This window comes from Desmodus rotundus, chromosome 3 (genome assembly GCF_022682495.2).
Source record: "Desmodus rotundus isolate HL8 chromosome 3, HLdesRot8A.1, whole genome shotgun sequence".
In the NCBI taxonomy this organism is placed as follows: domain Eukaryota; kingdom Metazoa; phylum Chordata; class Mammalia; order Chiroptera; family Phyllostomidae; genus Desmodus; species Desmodus rotundus.
Window position 1 is genome coordinate 186,530,899 of NC_071389.1, and position 22,823 is coordinate 186,553,721.

The window sequence follows — 22,823 nt, forward strand, 5'->3', positions numbered from 1 at the left end:
AAAATTTCAAAATAGTACTTTAAAATGAAAAAATTTTTGGCCTCACTCTCTTTTACCCCGGACAATTTAGAAAAAAGAAATATTAAAAAAAACATAGGTATCCACAAAACTCATATGAAAAACAAACCAATCCAAAAACCCTTTGTGGCATTTAAATATTTTTGCACAAAAACAGCCAGAAATGGTTAACGTACACATTTACTAATATGGTAAGAAACATGCTGTTTGCAAAATCCAAAGATGTGTGGACTGTATGTGTACTGTCCGCATACACAGAGAGACGGGCAGAGTGTGTGCACCAGTGAAAGGAGAGAGACTTTTTCTTCCATAGACCAACATTTAAAACTTCTAGTTCTTAATCTACTGTTCACAACTTTTTCAGTACCCATAGCCCAGATGAAAACTGATCTTAAATTCCTCAAAATCTCACCTCCCAGACTTTTAAGTTGACAATAAGAAAAAATATCTTAGTCTAGTTCCCAATAGTCTCCACTCCCCTTAATGTTATGCTTTTCACCAGGAAAACGAGTGTTAACATAAGTGCATGTATCTGATCTCTAACTATCTGGAAGCTTCCCTGACACTTCAGGCAAAGCCAATAGACTTTTTTCTCTGCTTAAGTACTCAGACACTAAACAGAACTTGCAACACTGAACCGAAAAATCCATAGAGTAACTCGACCTTTCCGGTCTTTAAGGGCCAGTGGGTGGCTGCTAAACTAGGCAATGGTTCTCCCCGGTTAGGGAAGTGAAGCAACAGGAGGAAGAACCTGAGATAGACGTGTGGGAGCTGCTGAAAAATGCGAACCCCAACGAGTACGAGAAGATCGCCTTCCAGTACGGCATCACCGACCTGCGCGGAATGCTCAAGCGCCTCAAGCGCATGCGCAGGGTGGAGAAGAAGAGCGCAGGTGAGTCCGCCCAGAGGGCGTGGCCGCAGGGGCCAAGTTTTGTCTCTGCGAACGGAACCGTGAAACCCCTGCTGGTGATCCTTCCTCTACTTCCCTGGGTTTGGTGGGGGATATGCGGAGTTATGGTTGCCTCGGTTACCTTTGGCTTCAAGTGAAATTGTTTACTCCCCGGCACAGCACTGGCTGGCTGCTCAGGTAGCAGACAAGCTACTGAAGGTTTAAGGTAACAGAAGAATTACATTAAAAGTACTACCAATACGGCATGTAATGGAATATTAAATATTCTCATTGTCACTGGTAACTTCTCAATGACCCCTTTCTCCAGCCTCCACATCTCCCTCACTCTCGAATTCTTGACCCCTTTCTCTTTATTTTACCATCATATTCTTGCACCCATTTTGATGGGGTGTGGGGGATTCACTTCTCACACCCAATAAAGTTATCAAAGTGTTTCGTGAAATAGCTATGCTGCTCCCTGGGGATCTAAAATTGATGCAGTTCATTGTGGCTTAAAATATCTTAAACACACACACACACACTTTGAGATGTTGACATTGAAAAAGAAAGAAAGAAATACATTTAAAATTGACTATTAGCTCTTGAAAGTACTTGGTCATTGTCAGTTATGGTTATATGACACATCAGGTTAACGCATCAACCCTATTATTGTTTTCTGAGTGTTAATGTTCAAATAGAATTTAAAAAATCTCACCACCTCATTTTAAAAATCTACCCTTTATTTCTAAACCACCCTGTAAACTGGTTGAGAAACGATCTCCGAGAAATGTAGAAGTGGTTTGTTTCTCGGCTATTCTCAGACTCCACTCTCTCAGACTCCTGAAGTTTTATTTCTGAGAGGTGTTTGGGACTGAGTCACAGACCTGAGAATTCTGAAGTGTAGAGCAACGACATCTCTTTCCCCCGCACGGGTCTTCTTATTCTGAGTTCTGAATTGATGTCTTGAGGTATGTGATAGGCAACTTTTTTAAAGCTAGTATTTATTTTATCTTGTTAAAATATGAGGATGTGATCTTGTTTAAGCAGTAGTTTAATAAAGTTGGAATGATGGAAATGCAACCCTGACAGCTTCATGAGGCATTCCACGCTTGTAGGTGTTTTACAAACTGTGTAAATGAGAATTACTATCTTTAAAATCAGAGAATAATATGAAAATAAAAAAAGAAGTTAACTGTCTTTGTTTAGGGCCTTTTAAAGGCAGTATTTTTTAAAAACCACTATGTTCCATGTTATTTAAAAATTTTTGAAATTCTGAGTTCCTAACTATATGGGTTATTTTAAATGTGCCACTATTTGGGCAAGTATCCACAATGCAAAAATATCTGTTAAGCCTATTTCAATTAGTCAAAGGCATTCAATTTAATCTTATGAGTCACTGAATTTAGCTCATAAAGTCTATGATTAAAAAAATTATTTGTAACATAGAAGACATACAAATGTAATACCACTAATCCTGACAGTAATTATGCTAGAAGGATAAGCATGTTCTTCAAGTTTAATTTCATTTGGATGCTTTACATTATACATTCCCTGAAGGATTAGGACAATCATTTTTAAAGCCTGTTTCAATAATTCTTTTTTTATGGTTTCTTCCAAAAACATGTATATTCTCTTTAATTTTTTAACCATTTTAATGTACACAAAACAGTACAAAATTCTAAAATATAAAGGATAATTTAGAAGATTTCTAATTTTTTTATTCTCTGAGTCTCAATTTTCCGTTTTAGACATATATTGACTGTTTAAATTCATAGCTTATGTAAATGCATATTAATGTAGTTTTGCTTCTTCTCTCTACTAGCTTTTGCGAAAATTCTTGATCCTGCATATCAGATTGATAAAGGAGGCAGGGTAAGGTTTGTTGTGGAATTGGCAGATCCAAAGTTGGAGGTGAAATGGTATAAAAATGGTCAAGAAATTCGACCCAGTACAAAGTAAGTGAGCTTTGCAAGTAATTGGTGATAACTGTATAAAATCAAATAATAGTTTGACTTAATTTTCTATGAATAAAACAACTTTTTAGTTATGCAATGCAAAATCATAATTTGTAATGCAAAATCATAGAGAGAGAGAGTAAAAACTTTTTATGTATTTTGGAACCATTAAAATTATACTATTATACAAATTAATCCTTGTTTTATATTTTAATTATATACAAACTATTTCAAGTGATTCTCAATTATGGTTTTGTGTCACTACAGATTATATAGGATTATTTCAGAGCATTACCAAACTTCTCTCAATTTTTTAAAATAAAATTTTGAAATAGATATTTGATATACTGGCTGGAAGTCACACTACAATTAGATAACTTCTGTTTTTCCAGAGTAGCACTAAAGCCTGTGTCTTATTATTGCTTGGCTCCCTCCCAAATGAAGGAGCGAGACTAATCCCTGAGGCCTGATAGTATCGCCAGTCTGTTATGAAACTGCTTTACAGAGCTACCTCTCAGCCTGAGAGATTTTCAACTGCAATATATTTTTTTAAGTTAACAGGAGCCATGCAAACATTTATAAAAGACTTTAATCCTGAAAATCTGTCACTCTGTAGTACAATTAGGTGGCTTCCAATTTCTAAATGAGGACGTGCCTACAGAGTGACTTTGCGATGATGATGTTTGTACCTGGTAAAAATCTCTTGAAGGTGGCCTGAATTTACCAAAAACTTGATTTTACTTGGTTATCTTTATATAGAAAATGTTCAGTGTTTTATTCTTAAAATCTTCAATTTGAGAGTTGCCCAGATGAAATCTTTTTCTGCACTCTATTATAATGCCCTGATACCCCCATCCATAAGCCAAGTCACAAATAATTAAATTTTGCAAACTTCTTGGTTTTTAGTTCTTTTTTAATTCCAAATACCCAAGTTCTTTCTTAGTGATGGTAACTGTGATATGATAACATGAGTTCTTAAACTCATTTAAGAGAATATCACATTCTATAGAATTACTGTCCATATTAATCATGAATTCCATATTATTGCTTAAATTATATAGTCATTTATTTGCCCCCCAAAAATCTGTGTCATGGCCTAGGCAAGGAGTAGAATCAAGGAATCAGTGAACAAGATCAAGTCTCAGTCCCTCTGCAAAGTAGATAAATTGGTCATTTTTTAAAAATATACAGAATTGACAGTCTCTCTGACAACCTCAGCCAACCCTATTTTCCAAAAATGTGTTAAAAAAATTAATAGAAAACATATGTGTACTGATATATATATTTGAAATAAAAATCTTGTGTAAAAGAAAATAATAACGGGCTTGTGTGGTTTAGTGGTTTGAGTGGCAGCCTGTGAACCAAAAGGTCACTGGTTCAATCCCTAGTCAGGGCACATGCCTGGGTTGGGGGCTAGGTCCCCAGTAGGGGGCATGCCAGAGGTAACCACATATTGAAGTATCTCTCCCTCTCATTCTCCCTCCCTTCCCCTCTCTCTAAAAATAAGTAAAATCTTAAACAAAAAATAAAATAATAACAAATTAAATATTGATGTATAAGTATACACATGAACTACATTATTGTAGTATAAAGATAAAAATTGGTTTCATGTTTGATATTCATTAAACTATGTAAGATATGCTACATAAGTGACAGATCAAAATTACATCTCTGTGTCTCAAGCATTACCACATTATAAGCCAAATTTTCTGGTAGTAAAGAAAATAAAATCAAGTTAATGGATTCTTTATCTTCCTCCTATTTAAAATAGATACATCTTTGAACATAAAGGATGTGAAAGAATCATGTTTATCAATAACTGTGCGTTAACAGATGATTCGGAGTACTACGTGACAGCTGGTGATGAGAAATGTTCCACTGAGCTCTTCGTGAGAGGTAGAGTGAAATCCCTTCCGACAGTCATCACTGTCCATCTCCCAGGGGCAATAATTAAGATGAAAGTAATGAGGTGAGCGCTTGGCTCCAGAGCAGAACTCGTAGCATCTCTAGAGATGGTTGACTTTGGAGGTTCAACTGGCTCTGCATTGCACATTAATGCAGGCAGTTCATGTGCATCCTAATTAATCTGCAGGTTTGTTGGAGACTAGAAGAGCCAAGGGGAACAAACAAAAAAAACTGCTGAGTAAAACAGCCTGGAGGTTTTGACTTAAGCAAGCAGTGTTTTACAGTATAAGTGCTCTAGCTGTAACTTCTGAATCCCAGTTAAGTCTACAGAATAATCCTCATCTCACACACTCAGCTGATCACAAATAGATTTCTCTTGAAACCAGTTTCCTAATGGAAGGAGCATCAGTGGTTGGCTCTGAGGACTCTATAGACTATCATTTACTAAGACATTGTGGGAAAAGACAGGATGTCAGTGACGCCAGGCATTACTTTTTTCTTTCTCTCTCTCTCTTTTTTTTTTTTTTTTTGGTGAGGTCCACTGATTAATACAACTCTGCAATCTCTATCATCCATCTAGAACCAGAATCAAAGAGTTTCAGTTTTAAAGGGTCTCCTTCATCAGAAATGTTTCAACCTGGTATCTTATTTGCCACCCTCCCAGTATGATGTTTGATGCATTTTGTCTGCTCTCTAGAATAATAATTTATTTGATTTGAAAAGTTCTGAGAAAACTGGGAAAATTTCCCTGGAGTTGTCAGCTATTTATTTTGCCAAGAAAAGTCATCCAGACCCCACCTCCTATCTACCACCATCTAACCGTAGCTCTGTGACGTGATACTTTCTTACTGTTGGTTTTTCATCTGGGGAGAAATTTGGGGTTGTGAGGCAGGTTTTAGACATTTCATGATTCTGATTCCCTCTTTTTTCACACTAGAGCCTCCAATAATGGTGACCAAACAGCTGGAAGATACAAATGCTTACTGTGGGGAGAAAGTGGAATTAGAATGTGAGGTGTCTGAAGATGATGCCAATGTAAAATGGTAAATAGCTTTTCTGAGGTCTGTTCATTTTTAATAGACACACACAAAAAGTACCTTCATAGTTTGGAGACTAGGAAATTGGTTTTACAGGTATGAAAAGAATCTCAATCTCTTTTGTGTTAGTAGAAGTGGTAATTAAAACCATACTAAGATAACTGTTTTTTTTTAACCTAAGGTACTGAAAAAGACCTGGAAATCTATATCGTAATGATGTAGGGCAGTAGGCTCATCCTAATAATAAATGGATGGTTCAAGGTTGCCCAGGTCTGTTTAACCTCAAAGCCCACAGATGCTCTTCACCTCTATACCATGCTTTCTCTCAGCATACCATGTGGGCAACCTTGAAAATATACTTGCTTTTTCATTTTATTCCTAGTCATTTTATTGCTACAGTACCTCAGAAAAATATTTTAGACTGAGAATCACCAATTACTTTAAAAAATAAAACCATTTTTTGTCAGTGGGAGGTGTTTGCTCAAGTTCTCTTTGAGCCACTTCAAAACTAAAGACTAAATGATGCAGAATCCTAAATTGAAGTGCTTTGTTGAGAAGTATAGAAAATTTCACTAATTGGCACAGAGTAGATTGTTCATTCTAATCTAGAATCATAGCTCTCTTTAAAGTGTACTAAAATGCTATTCTCACCAGTGTACGTAAACCCCCAAACATGGGTAATATCCACTCTTAGCATGTTCATCTGATTGATCTTGGGTGGAAAGAGGGGGCTTATGTTCTTTTAATGTCATTTTTAGGACAACATTTGTTATAACATTAATTCATTGATAGACTGATTTATAGAATAATTCAGTAAATAGTTCTTGAGCATCTGGTACCTGCCCGACACTCTGCGTCACACTGGGATGTGGGGAAAACAAGACCAATAAGGCCCATCTTCTGAAGGGTCATTTGTCAATTTTTTTAAATAATCTGTTTTAACCCAGGTTTAAGAATGGTGAGGAGATCATCCCTGGTCCCAAATCAAGATACAAAGTTAAAGTTGAGGGCAAAAAACACATTTTGATCATCGAAGGGGCAACCAAGGCCGACAGCGCAGAGTACTCTGTAATGACGACGGGAGGACAGTCATCCGCTAAACTTACTGTCGACTGTGAGTAAGACTTCTGTGACGTCTTCCATGCCGGCTTCCTCGCGGTGTCGCATTTGTCAGTTCGGCTGCAATCTACTTGGTTTCTGGTCGTGGCAATTTTGAACATGTAAAATGAAATTCCACTCCAGCTAAGTGTCCGTGTCATGTCAGTCGGGGTCTCTGAGAAAAGAACCCATGGTTAAAAAATATTTTAATCTCCAAATCGTATAAATAGATAATAAATACTTAGATATGATATAAAAGCTTTGTAACAGTTGCTTAATTCACGGGTGAACTTGCTATCTATTCATTAAACAAATGCTCAAGATTCTGTGATTACATTTGGGGTGAGAAGTTACTCCACTAACAGGCTTCAATTGAGAACATTGTAAGAGCTAACTTGATAATATGCTTCAGCAGCATGAGAGAATTAATGTATTTCCCCAAATGCCCACTATTTCTAGCCAGTTCCCAATGGCAGGGTCTGTCCCTTTCAGTTGACCATGAAAATTAAAATAGCAAACGTCACAAGAAGATCGGTAATACACACAGAGCAGAAATCCTGCTTCTTTACTTTCTTTCTGGGTCCAGGTGCAATTTATACGGTCACTGAGTTTTGCAAAAGTAATTTCAATCCACTCCCATGGTCCATGGAATGTAGGAGAGTTTAGTTTAGTATCAGAAAGAGGGGTTTTTCAATTTGCAGACAATTTTAATAGTTTACTTTTATTGTATTTTTCCATTGTCATTTATCCCCCTTATACTCTCTTCCACCCCCAGCACCCCTGCAAGCACCATACTGTTGTTTGTGTCCATGAGTTTTTTTTCAAAAAATGTTTTTTAATCATAGGCAGATCCTTATCTGATATTTGTATCCATTTAAAGCAATTGCATGATTCTATGCCTCTAATGACGTTAACAATAAAAAATAAAGCAATTGCAGTCAGTTCTGCTACAATGCAACATACGCAGTGCTAAACATCACTGTCGTAGCCAGAGTTGAGCAATAAAAACCGAAGGACTGGTGGGGAAAGTAAGGTTATGGGCACAACACTCAAAAATTTTGTCAGCAACACGTTAAAAAAATATATATAAGAACATTAAAAAAAACCCATAAGAACCTAACAAAAACGATTAGCAGAGGGTTACACATGTAAAATGGTTAATAAATAGTGCGACATATATGATACTTTACCTTTAAGGAGACCTGAAATTTGCTTGTGGAAGTGGTGTCAGTAGTTTTGCAGCGTGTGAGCTATTGCGAAGGGGTGGGCAGAGGTTATCTGAAATTGGATGGATAGTGGTAATCTCAGCTGTGCAGGAGTGTGGCTCATGTCACATGGGTGAACCGAGGCAGCTGGCAGATGTGTGAGGGGTGTGCACGTGTGTGTTGTGTGGTGCTACCTGGCTCAGTCCAGCTGGGTGCAGTTTTCTGGATTCACCTCATCTTTGTCATGAATGAAATTGTATGTAATCAAACATAAAATCTGTCTTTTGCTCTAATTTGTCCCCTAGTATATCAACTGCATTGGAACAAATTCTCATTTTCAGAACCAGCATTAATAGCGAAACTGACTGCACCATTTTGAAATGATACCACCTTGGCCTGTCTAGACTGGGTCTGGCACTTACAACCATCTGTTGTTTCTGTAGTGAAGCCTCTGAAGATACTCACACCTCTAACTGATCTGACTGTAAAACTCGGAAAAGAAGTCTGCTTGAAGTGTGAAATCTCTGAAAATGTACCAGGAAAATGGACTAAAAATGGGCTTCCTGTTCAGGAGAGTGACCGTCTCAAGGTTGTCCACAAAGGAAGGTGAGCAAGCTAGGAGATCCCTGAGCGAGGGCTGGTCCCCATTTCACTTTCTCCACTTCCTAAATTACGTATTTGACAAGGGTGTTTGAAGAGCAGTCATGGAGAAAGGATCTATTTCTGACTCATTGCTCTCAAATAGCAAGAACATGTGATTTCTCTGTTGTACATCATGTCCTGCTTGTGATCTTGGATCTGTACCATACACTATGGCACTTTATCTATTCAAAACCCACTGACTGATTCTTTCCGATCTAAACACGAGGTTAGAAGAACGGTACTACATTCTAGTTGAGGTCGAACTGGATTAACTGTCCCTAACCAATGAGTATCACATGACCTTTCTACAGATTTTTTTTGGAGGGGGTGGCATAATATACCAGAATCTAGCAAAGATCTAGGATATGAGTTCCCAAATTTGGATCCGTGGATTCCAAAGAGATCATGAATGAACTTCAGGGGCCCTCATAACTCCTCTGAAATTGTAATTCTGTGTGTACAAAAATGCATTGCTCCAATGAGAAAATCCTTGGTGTCTACCAGGTTTTCACTGGTTCCTGACCTCAATAAAGTTATGAAGTGTTAATCTAAGGTTTGGTGTGTAAACCAAAGTCAAGCCTATTCTTAATAATTTCTTGAATCTTAAAGTATGACATTAGTGAGATACCTTCTTTCAACCTTTTCAATGCTATGTGATTTAAAAAAAATTAGAGACTCTTGCCTAATAACTAAGTTGCATTTGTAAAAATAATTCCATGTAGCCTCAAATAAATATTTGATATGGACCAATAAATAGGATAATTAAGATTTCATATTATTCTCTCTCTCTCCAGGCTACAAGAAACAAGTTAATCAGATAAAAACAAGGTGTCTTCTCAGTTTGGGTCATATACAATCTAAATCTTTGTAAAGTCTTAGAATTATGTTTTTCTTGTTTCCTTAGAATCCACAAATTAGTGATAGACAATGCTCTCATTGAGGATGAAGGTGATTATGTATTCACACCAGATGCCTACTCTGTTACTTTGCCTGCCAAAGTCCATGTTATTGGTGAGTAGATGAAGGAAACCTATGCAGACTTCTGTTCTTTTATTTTTGTTTTTGCTTACCTTGGAATTGTAACATATTCAAACCCATGTGATATTTAAATTAAAAAATACGTAACTGTTACTAATCCTAATTATAATGGTTGATTCTTAAGAAATCTTACAATGAACTACTTTTGCAAGGTGCCAGGTGCCATCTACATTAATTAACTCCTCTTACACTTTTTCAGTCAGATAAAATATTGGTTACTACCAATGTTTAGCAGTAGCCAAGTACTAGCCCAGATATTCCCAGGGGAATGACTGTCTGATAACACAGGCCGTATTTAATGTTCCAGATCCTCCTAAAATCAACCTGGATGGTCTCGACGCTGACAATACAGTGACAGTAATTGCAGGAAACAAACTTCGTCTTGAAATTCCCATCAGTGGAGAACCTCCCCCTAAAGTCATTTGGAGCAGAGCAGACAAGGTTTGTTCTGCACACACACACACACACACACACACACACTCTGCCCACCCCACTTTCGGCCCTCCATTAGTCAGATGAAAGAAGGAGGCAAATAAACTGGGTACAGCAACAATGTAATTATTTTGACAAAGAAAGATCACTGATTTTCAGACAAATGTAATAATCATTCATTTACTTTTCATAGTTTTGAGTACCTGCTGTGTGACCAACATGTTTTATGTGCGGTGAACAACAGTCCATCTTTCTTGCGAATGAACGTCAGGGAATGGGGTGGAAGAGAAAGAGACAATGAATTATTAAATAAATTGGCAGACATAATTATCTTGCATGGTATAATAATAAGTGCTGTGAAGATAAAAATAGGCTAATATGATTAGCAAGTGACCATTTGGTGAATGACAACAAGAAACCGATTACATGAAGATCAGAGAAGAGAGATTTCCAGGTGAAGGCACCACAAGTCAAGTACAAAGGACAGGGGGAGAGAATGAGCTTGATGTGTTGCAGGAATAAAAAGAAAGCCAGTGTGACTGAGGCACCGTAAGGAGGAGAATAATAAGGTTGGAGTAGTAGATTAGCGCCAGTTTGCAATGTGACCCTATGGCTTCCTACATAAGATGTTTTACAGGCAGCAAAACTATTCCATACGATTCTATAATTATGAATACATGTCATTATAGATTTGTCGAAACCCATAGAATATACAACACCAAGAGTGAGCCCTAGTGTAAACTGCGGACTTTAAGTGATAACAATGTGTTAATGTAGGTTCATCATTTGTAACAAATGTACTGCTCTGACGTGGAATATCAATAAGGGGGAGGTTGTGCACATGTGGGGGCAGGGGTTATATGAGAACTCTGTACTTTCTGTTTGGTTTTTCAGTGAACCTAAATCTGCTCTAAAACTAATGTATTAATAATAATCATCATCACCCTGAATGGTGTTGCTCAGTGGGTTGAGTGCCAGCCTGCAAACCGAAGGGTCACTGGTTCAATTCCCAGTCAGGGAATATGCCTGGGTAGCAGGCCAGGTCCCCAGCAGGGGGCACATGAGAGGCAACCACTCATTGTTGTTTTTCTCCCTCTCTTTCTCCCTCCCTTCCCCTCTCACTAAGATAAAATAAAAATCTTTAAAAAGAAAAGGAAAACTGAAGAGGATAATATAACACTACTTTAAATAAGTATTTTTCTTTTCACGTTAAAAAAAAGCAGAACATCTTTTATAATCAAGATTAGAATTAGGCTAATATGATAAAATTTTGTTCTATTATAAAACAGAAAAATTAAAGAACTATTTCAGGTATTCTTACTGTTGTCACAATATTTTGTTATTAAAGATTTATGAGTTCTAATCCAGAGACAAAAGAGAGTTAACAACAGTTAGTGGCAAATTACTTAGATTACCTAAAGTTACCATGGTCATCTGTCTCTGTTTCTCCTGTTTGTACATTGGCTGTTCATTGTCATGTAGAAGATATAACCTGGGAATCAGAAAAATGTAATGCCCCTTTAAAATCTGGTTGAAGTAAAAAGGAAGGAAAAAAGTGAAGGTGAAGAAGGGAAAGAAGGAGGATGAGAAGGAACAAAAAGAAAATATAATAGCTCAATGTCACTGTCTTTACTTTGGGAAAGAAATTTCCATTCTTTCATCTCTTATCAAAAGGGAAAAATCAATACTCAATAAGTCGTATGAAAAATTGGCATTGCAGCCTTCATACCTTTTCATTATTTTTAAAATGTCAAGATATCTAAGAAAATGAAAAAAATCATTATTGAGCTTCCAAATAAATTTAATTACTTCTAATTTCATATGCAAAAGGACTCCTCTCCTAGAATAACATTCTGTACTCATATGTTTAGTTCTCTGAGTTTTTCTTTGGAGAGTTAATGATTGGTGGGCTTCGGAGTCAAATTCCCATTCTACCACTTCTTAGCCATGTGGTCATGGGTTACAGTTTTCTCATGTGTAAACTGGGGTGATAACACCTTTGTCCTTAGAGTTGATGGAGGGTTAAACTAAGATGTGTATTGTGGGCATTGGCACCGTGTCCAGTTTAAGTTAAAGGCACTCCGGACTAGCCCTTGTTGTTGCGTAGGTCACGCCGCATTTTATTTCCTCCCTCCTTAGGCCATTACGGAGGGCAGTGGCCGGATAAGAGCAGAATCTTACCCGGACAGCAGCAGTCTGATTATTGATGTAGCTGAAAGAGAAGACTCTGGTGTTTACAACATAAACCTGAAAAATGAAGCCGGAGAAGCCCATGCAAGCATCAAGGTTAAAGTTGTGGGTAAGTCCACTGAATCAATAAACCTCCGAAATCAAGTTGATATATCCAGATCATGAGTAGGCTGGTAGCTATGGACCCTTTCAACTTTTCTGTGTAGCCAACAAAGAGAAACATAGTGTAGCTGTATTTTATAAATCACTGTCTTTGTTTATCTACCTTTTCTACTTCTTTTCTTTCTTTCTCTTTTCCTTTACTCCTCTCTCTCTCTTTCTCTCTCTCTCTCTTTGCATGGAGGACTTATTGCAGGAATGAGTAGCTGAGGCAGGCATTCTAGGTGCCGGGCATTAGCTCTCCACAGTCATATTCCCTTTCGGTGCTCTCTAAAGTTACTGCAATACAATTGCTAAATAATTTCCCACACTGTAATCATTGTAGAGGAGTAAGAGCGCTCTTGGTCCCTAGATGACCATCTAAGCATGTTTTTCCTAAGCCTGAGGCCAAGTGAAATGAATCTAGTGATTTACTAGTAGTCCAAGGCCTCATGGACTCATCTCACTTTAGTTGTCCCTAAACATATTTCATATTGACAGAAAACTAAGGTCACTTTGTCAGGCATTGAACTATATATACAAGACATGGTAACTTGCCATTTTTGACTTGGATTTCTACCAGTCAACACCTTGAATCTTCCAACTAATGTAAAATTTATAGTAATCAATCCTCAATTCAGTTCTGCTGGAAGTTCTACTTTGCAATTATGAAACAAACAAAAAAATACTTTTGACTTTGAGTTTCTTAGTTATTATTTTCAAGGTAAAGAACAAGAGTCTTAGGTTTCATGTGGGGCTTGTTATCTAATGTTGTGACACTGCTTTAAAGGATTTTTTTTTAATTTCTATTTGACTTACCTTCTTTGCTCATTTTTTTAAAAGTTATTGATTTTAGAGAGAGATGGGAAAGGAGAGAGAGAGAGGCATTGATTTGTTGTTCCACTTAGTTGTATATTCATTGGTTGGTTCTTTTTTTATTGAATATTTTATTGCTATTCTATTATAGTTATCTCAATTCTTCCCTTGTTCATTGGTTGATTCTTGTATGTTCCCTGACCAAGGACTGAACCCACAACATTGGCATATGGGACAACGCTCCAACCAACTGAGCCTCCTGTCCAGGGTGTCTTATCTTTGATCTCATGTGAAGCATGAGTCTTTACCCAAATTAGTTACCAAGTGTATTTCAGTAAACATGCAGAAGTACTCAGAAATAACACTACTTCATGATTATCACCATAAAACATATTTTCCAAATGACATTTTTCTTTGCACATGCATTCTCTCTCTTATTTTATGCTTTGTTTGTTTGTTTTGTTTGCTGCAGACATCCCTGATCCCCCAGTGGCACCGAATGTGACAGAAGTGGGAGATGATTGGTGCATCATGAACTGGGAGCCTCCTGCCTATGATGGAGGGTCCCCAGTCTTAGGTAACTGCATGTTGGTCAGTCTGTGGACTTGCCACTGGCCTTGGTATCCTCTATGCATATTATTAAGAGTATATTAAATATAGGGTGCTTAGAAGAAAATGTATTATACTATATATATCTAATCAAAGGGAATTATATCAAGGTTTTAATAGCTCTGATGAATATTATCAGATTGCTTGTTCTCTTTTGTGGTTGACATTTATATTCAATATAATATTGAATTATGTTGAAACACTGTGAGTCTAACTTTAAACCATTCTAGTCAGTAAATGTCTAGTTCCATAGAATTATGTCTATGGAAAAATTTCTTCTAGAGTTAAATACTTAGAAGAATTCTATTTCCATGTGGAACAAAAATTCTCTTCTACTTACAAATTATGAAACTCACAAAACTGGTCATTTTCCCTTCATTCATATATTTATGGGATTCAGAGCTGAATCTATTGCTCAACTATACCTACTAGATAAGTTGTTATGGCCTACCTATCTGTGATCTATTCTCTTTTCTTCTTAGTACAATTTTAATTTGTCTTCTACTCCTGTTATTTTTATTTCCCCTATGCTGTTAATACATATAGTCCCCATAATCTCCCTCAAACTGATGAAATAAAGTGGTTTAAAAACACATACATACACGACTCTGACCTAGAGCACTGAGAATATTGAAAAGTGTAAGAACTTCTAATATGTGACAAGGTATAATTTTGGAGACCAAAGCAAAAACCCAAGTTTCTATTTTGGATCCCCTGCAGGATACTTTATTGAGAGGAAAAAGAAACAAAGTTCCAGGTGGATGAGGTTGAATTTTGAGCTCTGCAAAGAAACAACCTTTGAGCCCAAAAAAATGATTGAAGGCGTGGCCTACGAGGTCCGTATCTTTGCTGTCAATGCCATCGGCATCTCCAAGCCCAGCATGCCCTCCAAGCCATTTGTTCCTTTGGGTGAGTAAGAAGAGATGTGTCTTTGTCATGGGCATCATTGGCCCAGATTGCGACTGCTTCCGTCCGACCTCCAACTGGAGCAGACCAGGAAGCTTCTTTGAGTGGTGGGTGAGCAGGAGGTTGGAAGTGGTTATTTCCTGCCTGAGAAATGTGGTAGAGTTGAATGTCCTCATAGTGGTGGCCCTTGAGTCCATTACCAGAATTCCAGTGACAGCTGTGGGTGGCCCTGGTTCTGTTCCCCACTAAAAACATGTTGCTGAACACACTGACAGGTGACCACTCTCCATTTGTCCTTCTGAAGTCATAACCCCTCATCTTGGTGTGAACACTGTAACTAAAACAGATTGAGATTCATTCAACAAAGCACACTTGAAAATTAATCGCTGCTTTACAATCACATCTTAAATGTTATCTATTGAACCACAGGGTCAGTTCAGCAAAGATAAAGAAACAGCAGGTAACAGGTCTTTGCTATTTTGTGGAAGTGAAGGGTTTTTTTTCAATAGAAAGATTTAATACAAGAATTTGTACTTTAAAATTAGAGAGTTATGGGAAATTTACTGTAGATCATTAGATTCCAGACTTTGACTTTTTCCAACCTCCTTGGGCCTCCCAGCCTCCTACACTCACCCCATAAAGTGGAAGGAACGTATGGCAGCATTCATAAATATCACATTCCATGTCTAACAGATTTTGCTTCACACACAGCCTTTGCTCAAGGAGTCTTCATTGAATTTTATTAAGACATGGGTCTTCTGTGTATATTTTTATTTATATCTCAGCTCATTTTATTACCATTTCTTGTGCCATAACTCTGTAGTTAATAATTTCTGCTTTTCCTGTCTCTCTTATCTCTGAAGCTGTAACCAGCCCTCCTACACTCCTGGCTGTTGACTCTGTGACCGACACCACCGTCACGATGAAGTGGCGGCCCCCTGATCAGATTGGTGCGGCAGGTTTAGATGGCTATGTGCTAGAGTATTGCTTTGAAGGAAGTAAGTGCAAGTCATTGTTAAAATGAGTATCATCGTCGCTAGGTGAGATACGCTCCCCCTTTCCTTTGTTTCTCTCTCTCTTGGGAATTCATCTCCTTCCTACAAAAAATGCCAACAAGCCAAAGGTCATTCTTCTAAGAAGGATAAAAAATTAGCCCTTCTCTGATATTTGAGGCTAACAAATTGAGATCTCAAAAACATCCTAGGTAGGCTGCCTGATTGGACAGCACAGTTGATCTAAGACACAGGAGGAAGTGGGTGTTGACACTACTTCTGGGTCTTCCAGTTCTTGAATGGGAGGAATTAAATTGTACCGAAGCAAAATAAAAGCCTAGTTAGGATGAAGCAAGTTGGAAATTTTGAACCCTATATGGGCAGAGGTCAGCTATCCAAAGAGCTGCCTGTTTGGGGGAATACAGGGCAACTACATTTTTGATTATCTGGTGATCCTTCGCTGCCTTCGTAAAGGGGGAAAACGAAGAAAAAAAATTAAGGACAACTTTTCAGTGTTTAAGGGAAGCAGCACTCAATCCCACATGGAGTAAGAAATGGGTTCCACATGTGGCAGTAACTTCTCTCAGAGGTTGGGTACATAAAAATTTAATCACTTAAATTTAGGCGCAGAAGAGAAACACAAAAACAATTGCTGATTAATAGAAAAAGAGAATGATTCAAGAAAATATGGGCCAGAGTGCCAGAGTATACCTAAAACCAAAAAAGAGATGAAAGTCGCTGAAAGCCTCTCGTGTTTCTAATTTCCTACTTGTCATGCTTTGAAAATATATAAATCAAGCTGCCCCAGCTCTTGCCTCGGGCTCCATTCTAAATGATGGCAGGTAAACCACCCACAAGGAAGCACGTTCCTAGCCCCACAAATGATGAGCCAAGATGTAGCCTCAAAGAAAACTCTTTGGACCCCAGAGGTTAACATGGATATTACGTGAAGGAAAGAGACACCACGGAGCACATTTGGGAAATCAGGAGTGTAACACAAATGTACCACCCCCAGAGGAAAAACCTCAATAAAGAAGAAACTTATGATGAGAAAACTGCTGAGAAGGAAATTCCCAGCCCCTGGATTGGGGCACCTGTGGAAATGACCAGGGTTGGTCAGGAGGGAAGATGGGGAGGGGTTTGGAGCATCCTGGTAACAACACTCAGTTCCATTTACAGGTGCTGCGCTCAGAGAGCACTGTGCTTATTTCTCCAGGGCTTAGAAAGCCACTAACCAAAACCAGGGGGGACATTAGAGGAAAGTTCCCAGAGTTATCCCAGCATGGGAGGGGGGCAGTGTCACTAATGCTACAGGTCAATTCTTGAGCACCTCAGAATATGGTTCATCCCCATTTCGTTCCCCTCTCCCAACCATTTCAAAAACTTAGGAGCACTTCACTCTGTTATTTATGTCACCCAGCCAGCAGAGTCTCCCAATCGCAGATGTATTGTGGCTGCTAACCACAAACCTTTTGTGTATGTATGAAACAGAGCAAATTCTTTACTCTTTTCTTTCTGATAGGTTTAAAAAGTAAGAAGATACAACAAAATGATACATGGCTGTCATTTTGATGTTACCCACCTTAGATAAAATACAACGAAGTGTATTTTACATGATTTTGTGTGTGGTCTGTGTAGATATATATGTATATACAAATATACATATATACATGTACACAGTCATTATTATGTATTTTTTTTTTTGCCACATAACGTTTTGGAATTAGCTTTCTATGGAACGTGTATATCTTTCTTCTTGCAATCTTTTCTCACTTCCTTGATGTGGCTGATCTACTCTTCATTCTCTTTTAATGGCTGTTGTCCTCCAGACTAATTTTCTGTAGTGCTTAATGCTTTTCGATACATCAGGTTTTATTCTGTGAGAGAACACTTCCTTTTATAAGATGGTGTGTTGGTTTTGACTCTGCCTTCCTCTAGTTTTTGGTTTTGGTTTTTTTTTAATGCCTGCAGCATTTTACTCTTTGTTTTCTTCCTTCACTCTAGCTCCTTCTTCTCTTTGTTTCCCTCGGTTAAAGTGGTTCAGATGTGAAGGGATTGGCTTTTTGTGTTCCCCTCTGATCTTGTTTTGTCCTCTTTTCTCTTGAAACTTTCTTCTTTACTAGTTCTTTGCTCTTTCATGCACGTATTCTGTCTCCTGATTTCACTTTCTCATCAACTGCCTCTTGACTATGAAAATTTCAACACAGTAGCTCCCCAACCAACCATTGGCTTAAGACGTATCTCTTTTTCAAAGTCCTAAGTAATTTTTATTATTGACATGCCCTCCCAGCCACTGGGATATTCTGGCTTCCTGCTCCTTCTCCCTGATACTCCTAGGAGGGTTAGAATTAGACCGAGGAGGAAGTTCCATGGGGGCCATGGCAGTCCCCACTCCCCTGATACCCAGAAAGTCATCACCCCAAACCATGGGCTATGCCCACCCTGTGAGCCAGCAACATTTCCTCCCCTCTTGTAGAATGCAGGCACCACAGGCTGTTTGTTTTCTTGACCAAGAGCTTGTCTGGCAACCAGGGGCTGCCTCCTCAGCTTCGGGGCAGTTTCCATTTCCTTTGAGACCTAGAGCCCTAGTAAGACCGGGCTGGCTTTACGACGAGTGCCCTCACTGCCAGACTGATGCACGAGCCCCGTCATGGGAGCACTCATTCCCTGGGGACTCAGAGGACCCTCCCAGGCTGGGGTGGCTGGGGCAGGAGCGAGGATAGATTTGTTCCTCTGTGCGCTGCTCCCCTGTGGAGTCCAGGGCCTGCCCCTCCTTTCTCTCCAGGGTCTTGCTTGTTCTTCTTCACCTCCTGCTCCCACAGCTGGAGGTGCCCCAGCTTCCTTTCTCCTCCTCTTCTCTGTGGCAGGTGCCTCAGGACAAAAACCACAGTCTGAACAGAGCAGGCTGTGCCTCTCCTGAGGAATCCCCCCTCCTCTAACGTGTTTGGTCTCTTCCATCTCTGCTCTGAAGACAAATATCTTTGCATACTTTGCATACTTTACTAACAGAGAATGCTGACTACTGATACAATATTCTTCTGGTGTGAACGTGGGTGTCTTTAATTAATTTTAATGACGGATTCTCAAAGGTACATCAGCAAAACAGTCTGATGAAAATGGGGAGGCTGCATATGATCTGTCAGGTAAAGTATTCTCTGAAAGCTCTCACGCTTTCTTCCTCTATGATAAAGTTTCTGGGAATGTCCCATGACCGAGCATGAAGTACACCCACCATCCACGCACACAAAAGCAGTCCGTGGAGAAGGAGCGGGCGGGGGCGGGCAGTGAGTTCCTATTGTGGGATCTGAGCCTTCTTTCTTTTCTGTGGGCATAATGCACACAAACTTTCTGAAGCTGAAACAGTTTTTAGCCCTGGATGCTGAGTTTAAATTCTCTTGATGTTGTAGACAAAACTACAAAAAACATTTTTAAAAAATCAGAATATTTGATTGAGGCGAAAGGATTGTGCCAACTCCTAATGAGGTCTCGGCTCCTGAGCTGTTTCCACTTTTTATGGATATATGCTTAGCTTCTTCATAAATGGGACTGTGGTCAGATTCCTTATGCTCATATTAGCATCTCACAGTAATAAACTAGCCAAGATAAAACAGAGAGATTATATGACTATAAAGGTCGATGTCTCTCACTCATAAGAATGACATTTTCCTGTTTTTCTGAACTTTAATACATATGGATGGCTAAATATCATGGTCACATCCTTCATTATGAAACTGAATTAGAATAAAACGACTGCCAAATCCTTAAGGACAGTAACTATTATGCGGGAGACCCTAGTATCCTGAATAGAGTTTTTCAGAAGTGGCAGAATCTGATTATCCTCCCTGTTATTTATGTCTAGCCAGTTACTAGGCCATTTTTCACTTAAGTATGAAAAATGCCCACCCATGCACATAGTCTGAATCTAGGCAGATGATTTAATTATGAGGAAAATACTAATTTGGATTCAACTGTACCAGTTGAGATGATTTTTTTCACTAATATTTTGCCTTCTTTTTCTTTTGTGGACTTTAGCTGAGGAATGGGTAGTCGCAAACACGGATCTGATTGATAAGACCAAGTTCACCATCACGGGTCTGCCCACGGATGCAAAGATCTTTGTGCGTGTGAAGGCTGTGAATGCAGCTGGTGCCAGCGAGCCCAAGTACTACTCCCAGCCCATTCTTGTGAAGGAAATCATAGGTAGGTGTTGGCCCTTTCAAAATTTTGTCCCTTTCACATTATTTACTTTTATTTTTTAAACCCCTTTCTTCTTCAAACCTTCCTATTTCCTTGTCACTCCTTGAATATTGTATTAATGCTTCCTGAGAGTTAAAAAGAACAAAACAGCTCTTTTTAGGCCATATGGAGGTCAGCCCAGGTTTTAGAACTCGGAATGAGGACCAGTTAGTTATCCTTACTGGGATCCGCACCATTGACTTTGGGGAGAGAGTAGGGGGAGAAGGTAGGGGGCAGGGGAGAGAGAGAGGAAGAGAGGCAGCAGAGCAAACAATCTTACAGTAGCACCATGTCTCAGGTGGGTCTGCAAGGTCGAGGTCATTTTCATAATACTATGAACACCGTGTCTGACATCTGCTCCGATGGTGCAAAACTGCTGGTGTCTCAGCCTGGACCAAGTCAGTGCTGCCAAACCGTCAGCCGTTCTTGCCTTCCTCACCACTATGCACTCACAGTTAAAATAGAAGGGCCAGTTTTGCCTTGGAGCGTTCTGGATGTGACCTAAACATTATTAATATTATTAAATCTTGGTGCTTGAGGACATGCTTTCTTCTATACTCTGTGATGATGAAATGCAAAGTACCGAAGTACAACGGTTGTCCCTAGGACAAGCCCTGGTGCCACTGAGTTAGGGGCTGAACTAATGATTTTTCTCATGAAATCCATTTTTACTTGAAAGAATGACTGTGCAACAAACAATGTCTACTCAGATTTGGTTATCTGGCAGGCATGTCCTAGAAAATGAACGGCGGGAGCCTGTCACTTCGAAGAAAATAATTTACAGTATTTGTTGTCAACTTGTCAATAAAAAAATGAACTTTTAAGAAAAACTAGAATTTTGGAAAAATTGTATCCACCTCCATGGACTTGACAGCTCTCCCATGCTTAAAAACTTTTCTGATGAAGTATGCATTGATATTAACTCATGTAATTTTTGATATTTATCGAATAATGAAATGTGTTCACATTTGGAAGGTCTGCCATAATTCAGTGAAACAGTATTTTTCAAATGACCAATGCATGTTAAAATCATGCATGGTTACAAGGTACATTCAAAATGCAAGATAGACTAATGGATTTTAAGGTAACAGAACATGAAAAGTTCATTGAAATGATTTCCATATTGCAGCTAACTTTTGAAAAAATATAATTTGTCATGTTTCAATATTGAAGCAGAGAGGAATATTCACAACTGTCTGAAAAGTTTATTAAAATATGTATTCTTCCTGTCTTTATGAAGGCAGATTTTCTTCACACTCTTCAACCCATACAATAGATTGCAACAGATTTAAGGCAGAAACAAGTATGAGAATCCAGCTAACTCGATTAAGTCAGTCATTAAAGAGATTTGACAAACATAAAATAATGCCACTTACATCACTAATTTTTTATTAATGTAAAATGTGATGTTTCCATTAAAATATTTATATTATTATTTTTAAATGAATATCTAATTAAATATTCCAAATTTCTATTTGTTTTTTAAATTTTTTTCCAACTGTAAGAAAAAGTTTATTTAGAAAGTCAGAGGGGTAGAAGAAGTGAGTCATACAAGAAATGGGCTTGGGAAACAAGCTACAGAGGGCAAGGGGGGCCTTGGAGCTTGCGAGAGAGAGGCGAAGAAAATGTGTCTCGGGGAAGGGGGTGGGGAAAGGCACAGGCATGCTCCTTAGAGAAAGCCACCCCCAATTTCTCAGTTTTAATGTCTAATATGATAAATATTGATAGATATAGCCCACATAAGCAAGTTTTGGGGGGTCCTTGATAATTTTTAGGGGTATGATGGGGTGCTGGCACCAAAAGATTTGAGAATTGCTGCTCTAGGAGAAAGAGCACTGGACTGGGGGGCTGGATATCTGGGTCTGGGGCATGGTCTGCTGCAGGATTATGGTGTGATGGTGTGAAACCATTGGGGAGTGAGTGAGGGAATGGATGGATGGACGGATGAAAGAAAACACGAAAAGTGCACATTTTTAGATTCCGGAGACAGTCCATGTAAGTTGAACCCTGTTCCCACGATTTAGTAGCGGTGTGATCTCAGGCAAGAGACTTGATCTTTCTCAGCCTTAATTTCTTCATCTGCAAGATGGAGATAAAAACAGTACTCACCACATCAAGAGGTGTGAGAATTAAATAAGTTAATCCATGCTGCTTGCTTCACAGAGGGCTTGCCATGTCACAAGGCCTCAATCTGTGTTAACTGCGATTATGATGATAGTTCAGTTTGCTGCGGAACCTTACTGAGTCTCGTTTTCCTCACACCTAAAGTTAGGGAGTTAGAGGATCTCCAGGTTCTCTTCCTACCCCAACATTTGGTCCTCATCATCATTGTCATCATCTTCATCTCTGAAAGTTTATTGAGCACTTACTATTCTCAACCATTATGCTAGATGCTTTACGTGAGTAACATTTAATCCTCACGACAATCCTATAGATTAGATGCTGTTGTCATACCGGTTTTACAGAGCAGGAGCCTGAGACCAGATAGCTCTCCTGTGTGTCTGGCCAAGGACCTGACTCTGCAGTCCATGCTTCCAAGCAGAGCATAGGCACTCAAGGCTGACTCCAGGTTCGAACCCTGGCTGTGTCACCAAGAGCAAGTTCCCTCATCATAAAGGAGAAGTAGTACCTAGCTCCTAAGGTGGCTAAGAGGGTTAAATTGGTCCCTTCATGAAAAGCAGTTAGCCCAGTGTCTGTCACTTATGAGCACTTAAGTG

At 38.8% G+C, this 22,823-nt stretch overlaps 1 protein-coding gene and 1 long non-coding RNA gene across 8 annotated transcripts in view; one reads left to right on the forward strand and one right to left on the reverse strand.

The window, feature by feature from the left end:
- MYBPC1 (myosin binding protein C1) overlaps positions 1 to 22,823 on the forward strand; it is a 77,667-nt gene that overhangs the window by 39,010 nt on the left and 15,834 nt on the right. For 3 of the 6 annotated variants that reach the window (XM_053921961.1, XM_045186884.2, XM_045186886.2), the window contains exons 11-24: positions 744 to 910; positions 2,730 to 2,862; positions 4,634 to 4,758; positions 5,705 to 5,810; positions 6,752 to 6,918; positions 8,551 to 8,713; positions 9,654 to 9,760; positions 10,095 to 10,228; positions 12,359 to 12,518; positions 13,836 to 13,940; positions 14,693 to 14,881; positions 15,742 to 15,876; positions 18,960 to 19,013; positions 19,903 to 20,070. In XM_053921961.1, the coding sequence (XP_053777936.1) occupies positions 744 to 910; positions 2,730 to 2,862; positions 4,634 to 4,758; positions 5,705 to 5,810; positions 6,752 to 6,918; positions 8,551 to 8,713; positions 9,654 to 9,760; positions 10,095 to 10,228; positions 12,359 to 12,518; positions 13,836 to 13,940; positions 14,693 to 14,881; positions 15,742 to 15,876; positions 18,960 to 19,013; positions 19,903 to 20,070 (1,913 nt within the window). The remainder of the gene's footprint in view (positions 1 to 743; positions 911 to 2,729; positions 2,863 to 4,633; positions 4,759 to 5,704; positions 5,811 to 6,751; positions 6,919 to 8,550; positions 8,714 to 9,653; positions 9,761 to 10,094; positions 10,229 to 12,358; positions 12,519 to 13,835; positions 13,941 to 14,692; positions 14,882 to 15,741; positions 15,877 to 18,959; positions 19,014 to 19,902; positions 20,071 to 22,823) is intronic. The other 3 variants (XM_071221089.1, XM_045186887.2, XM_045186889.2) reach the window with 1 other exon arrangement.
- The window catches only part of LOC123478576 (uncharacterized), a 37,239-nt gene continuing 21,332 nt past the window's right edge, over positions 6,917 to 22,823 (reverse strand). The window contains exon 5 of one of the 2 annotated variants that reach the window (XR_006653821.2): positions 6,917 to 7,077. This is a non-coding gene — a long non-coding RNA (uncharacterized lncRNA). Of the gene's footprint in view, positions 7,078 to 21,500; positions 22,186 to 22,823 lie in introns of those variants that run through there. The other variant, XR_006653820.2, reaches the window with a different exon arrangement.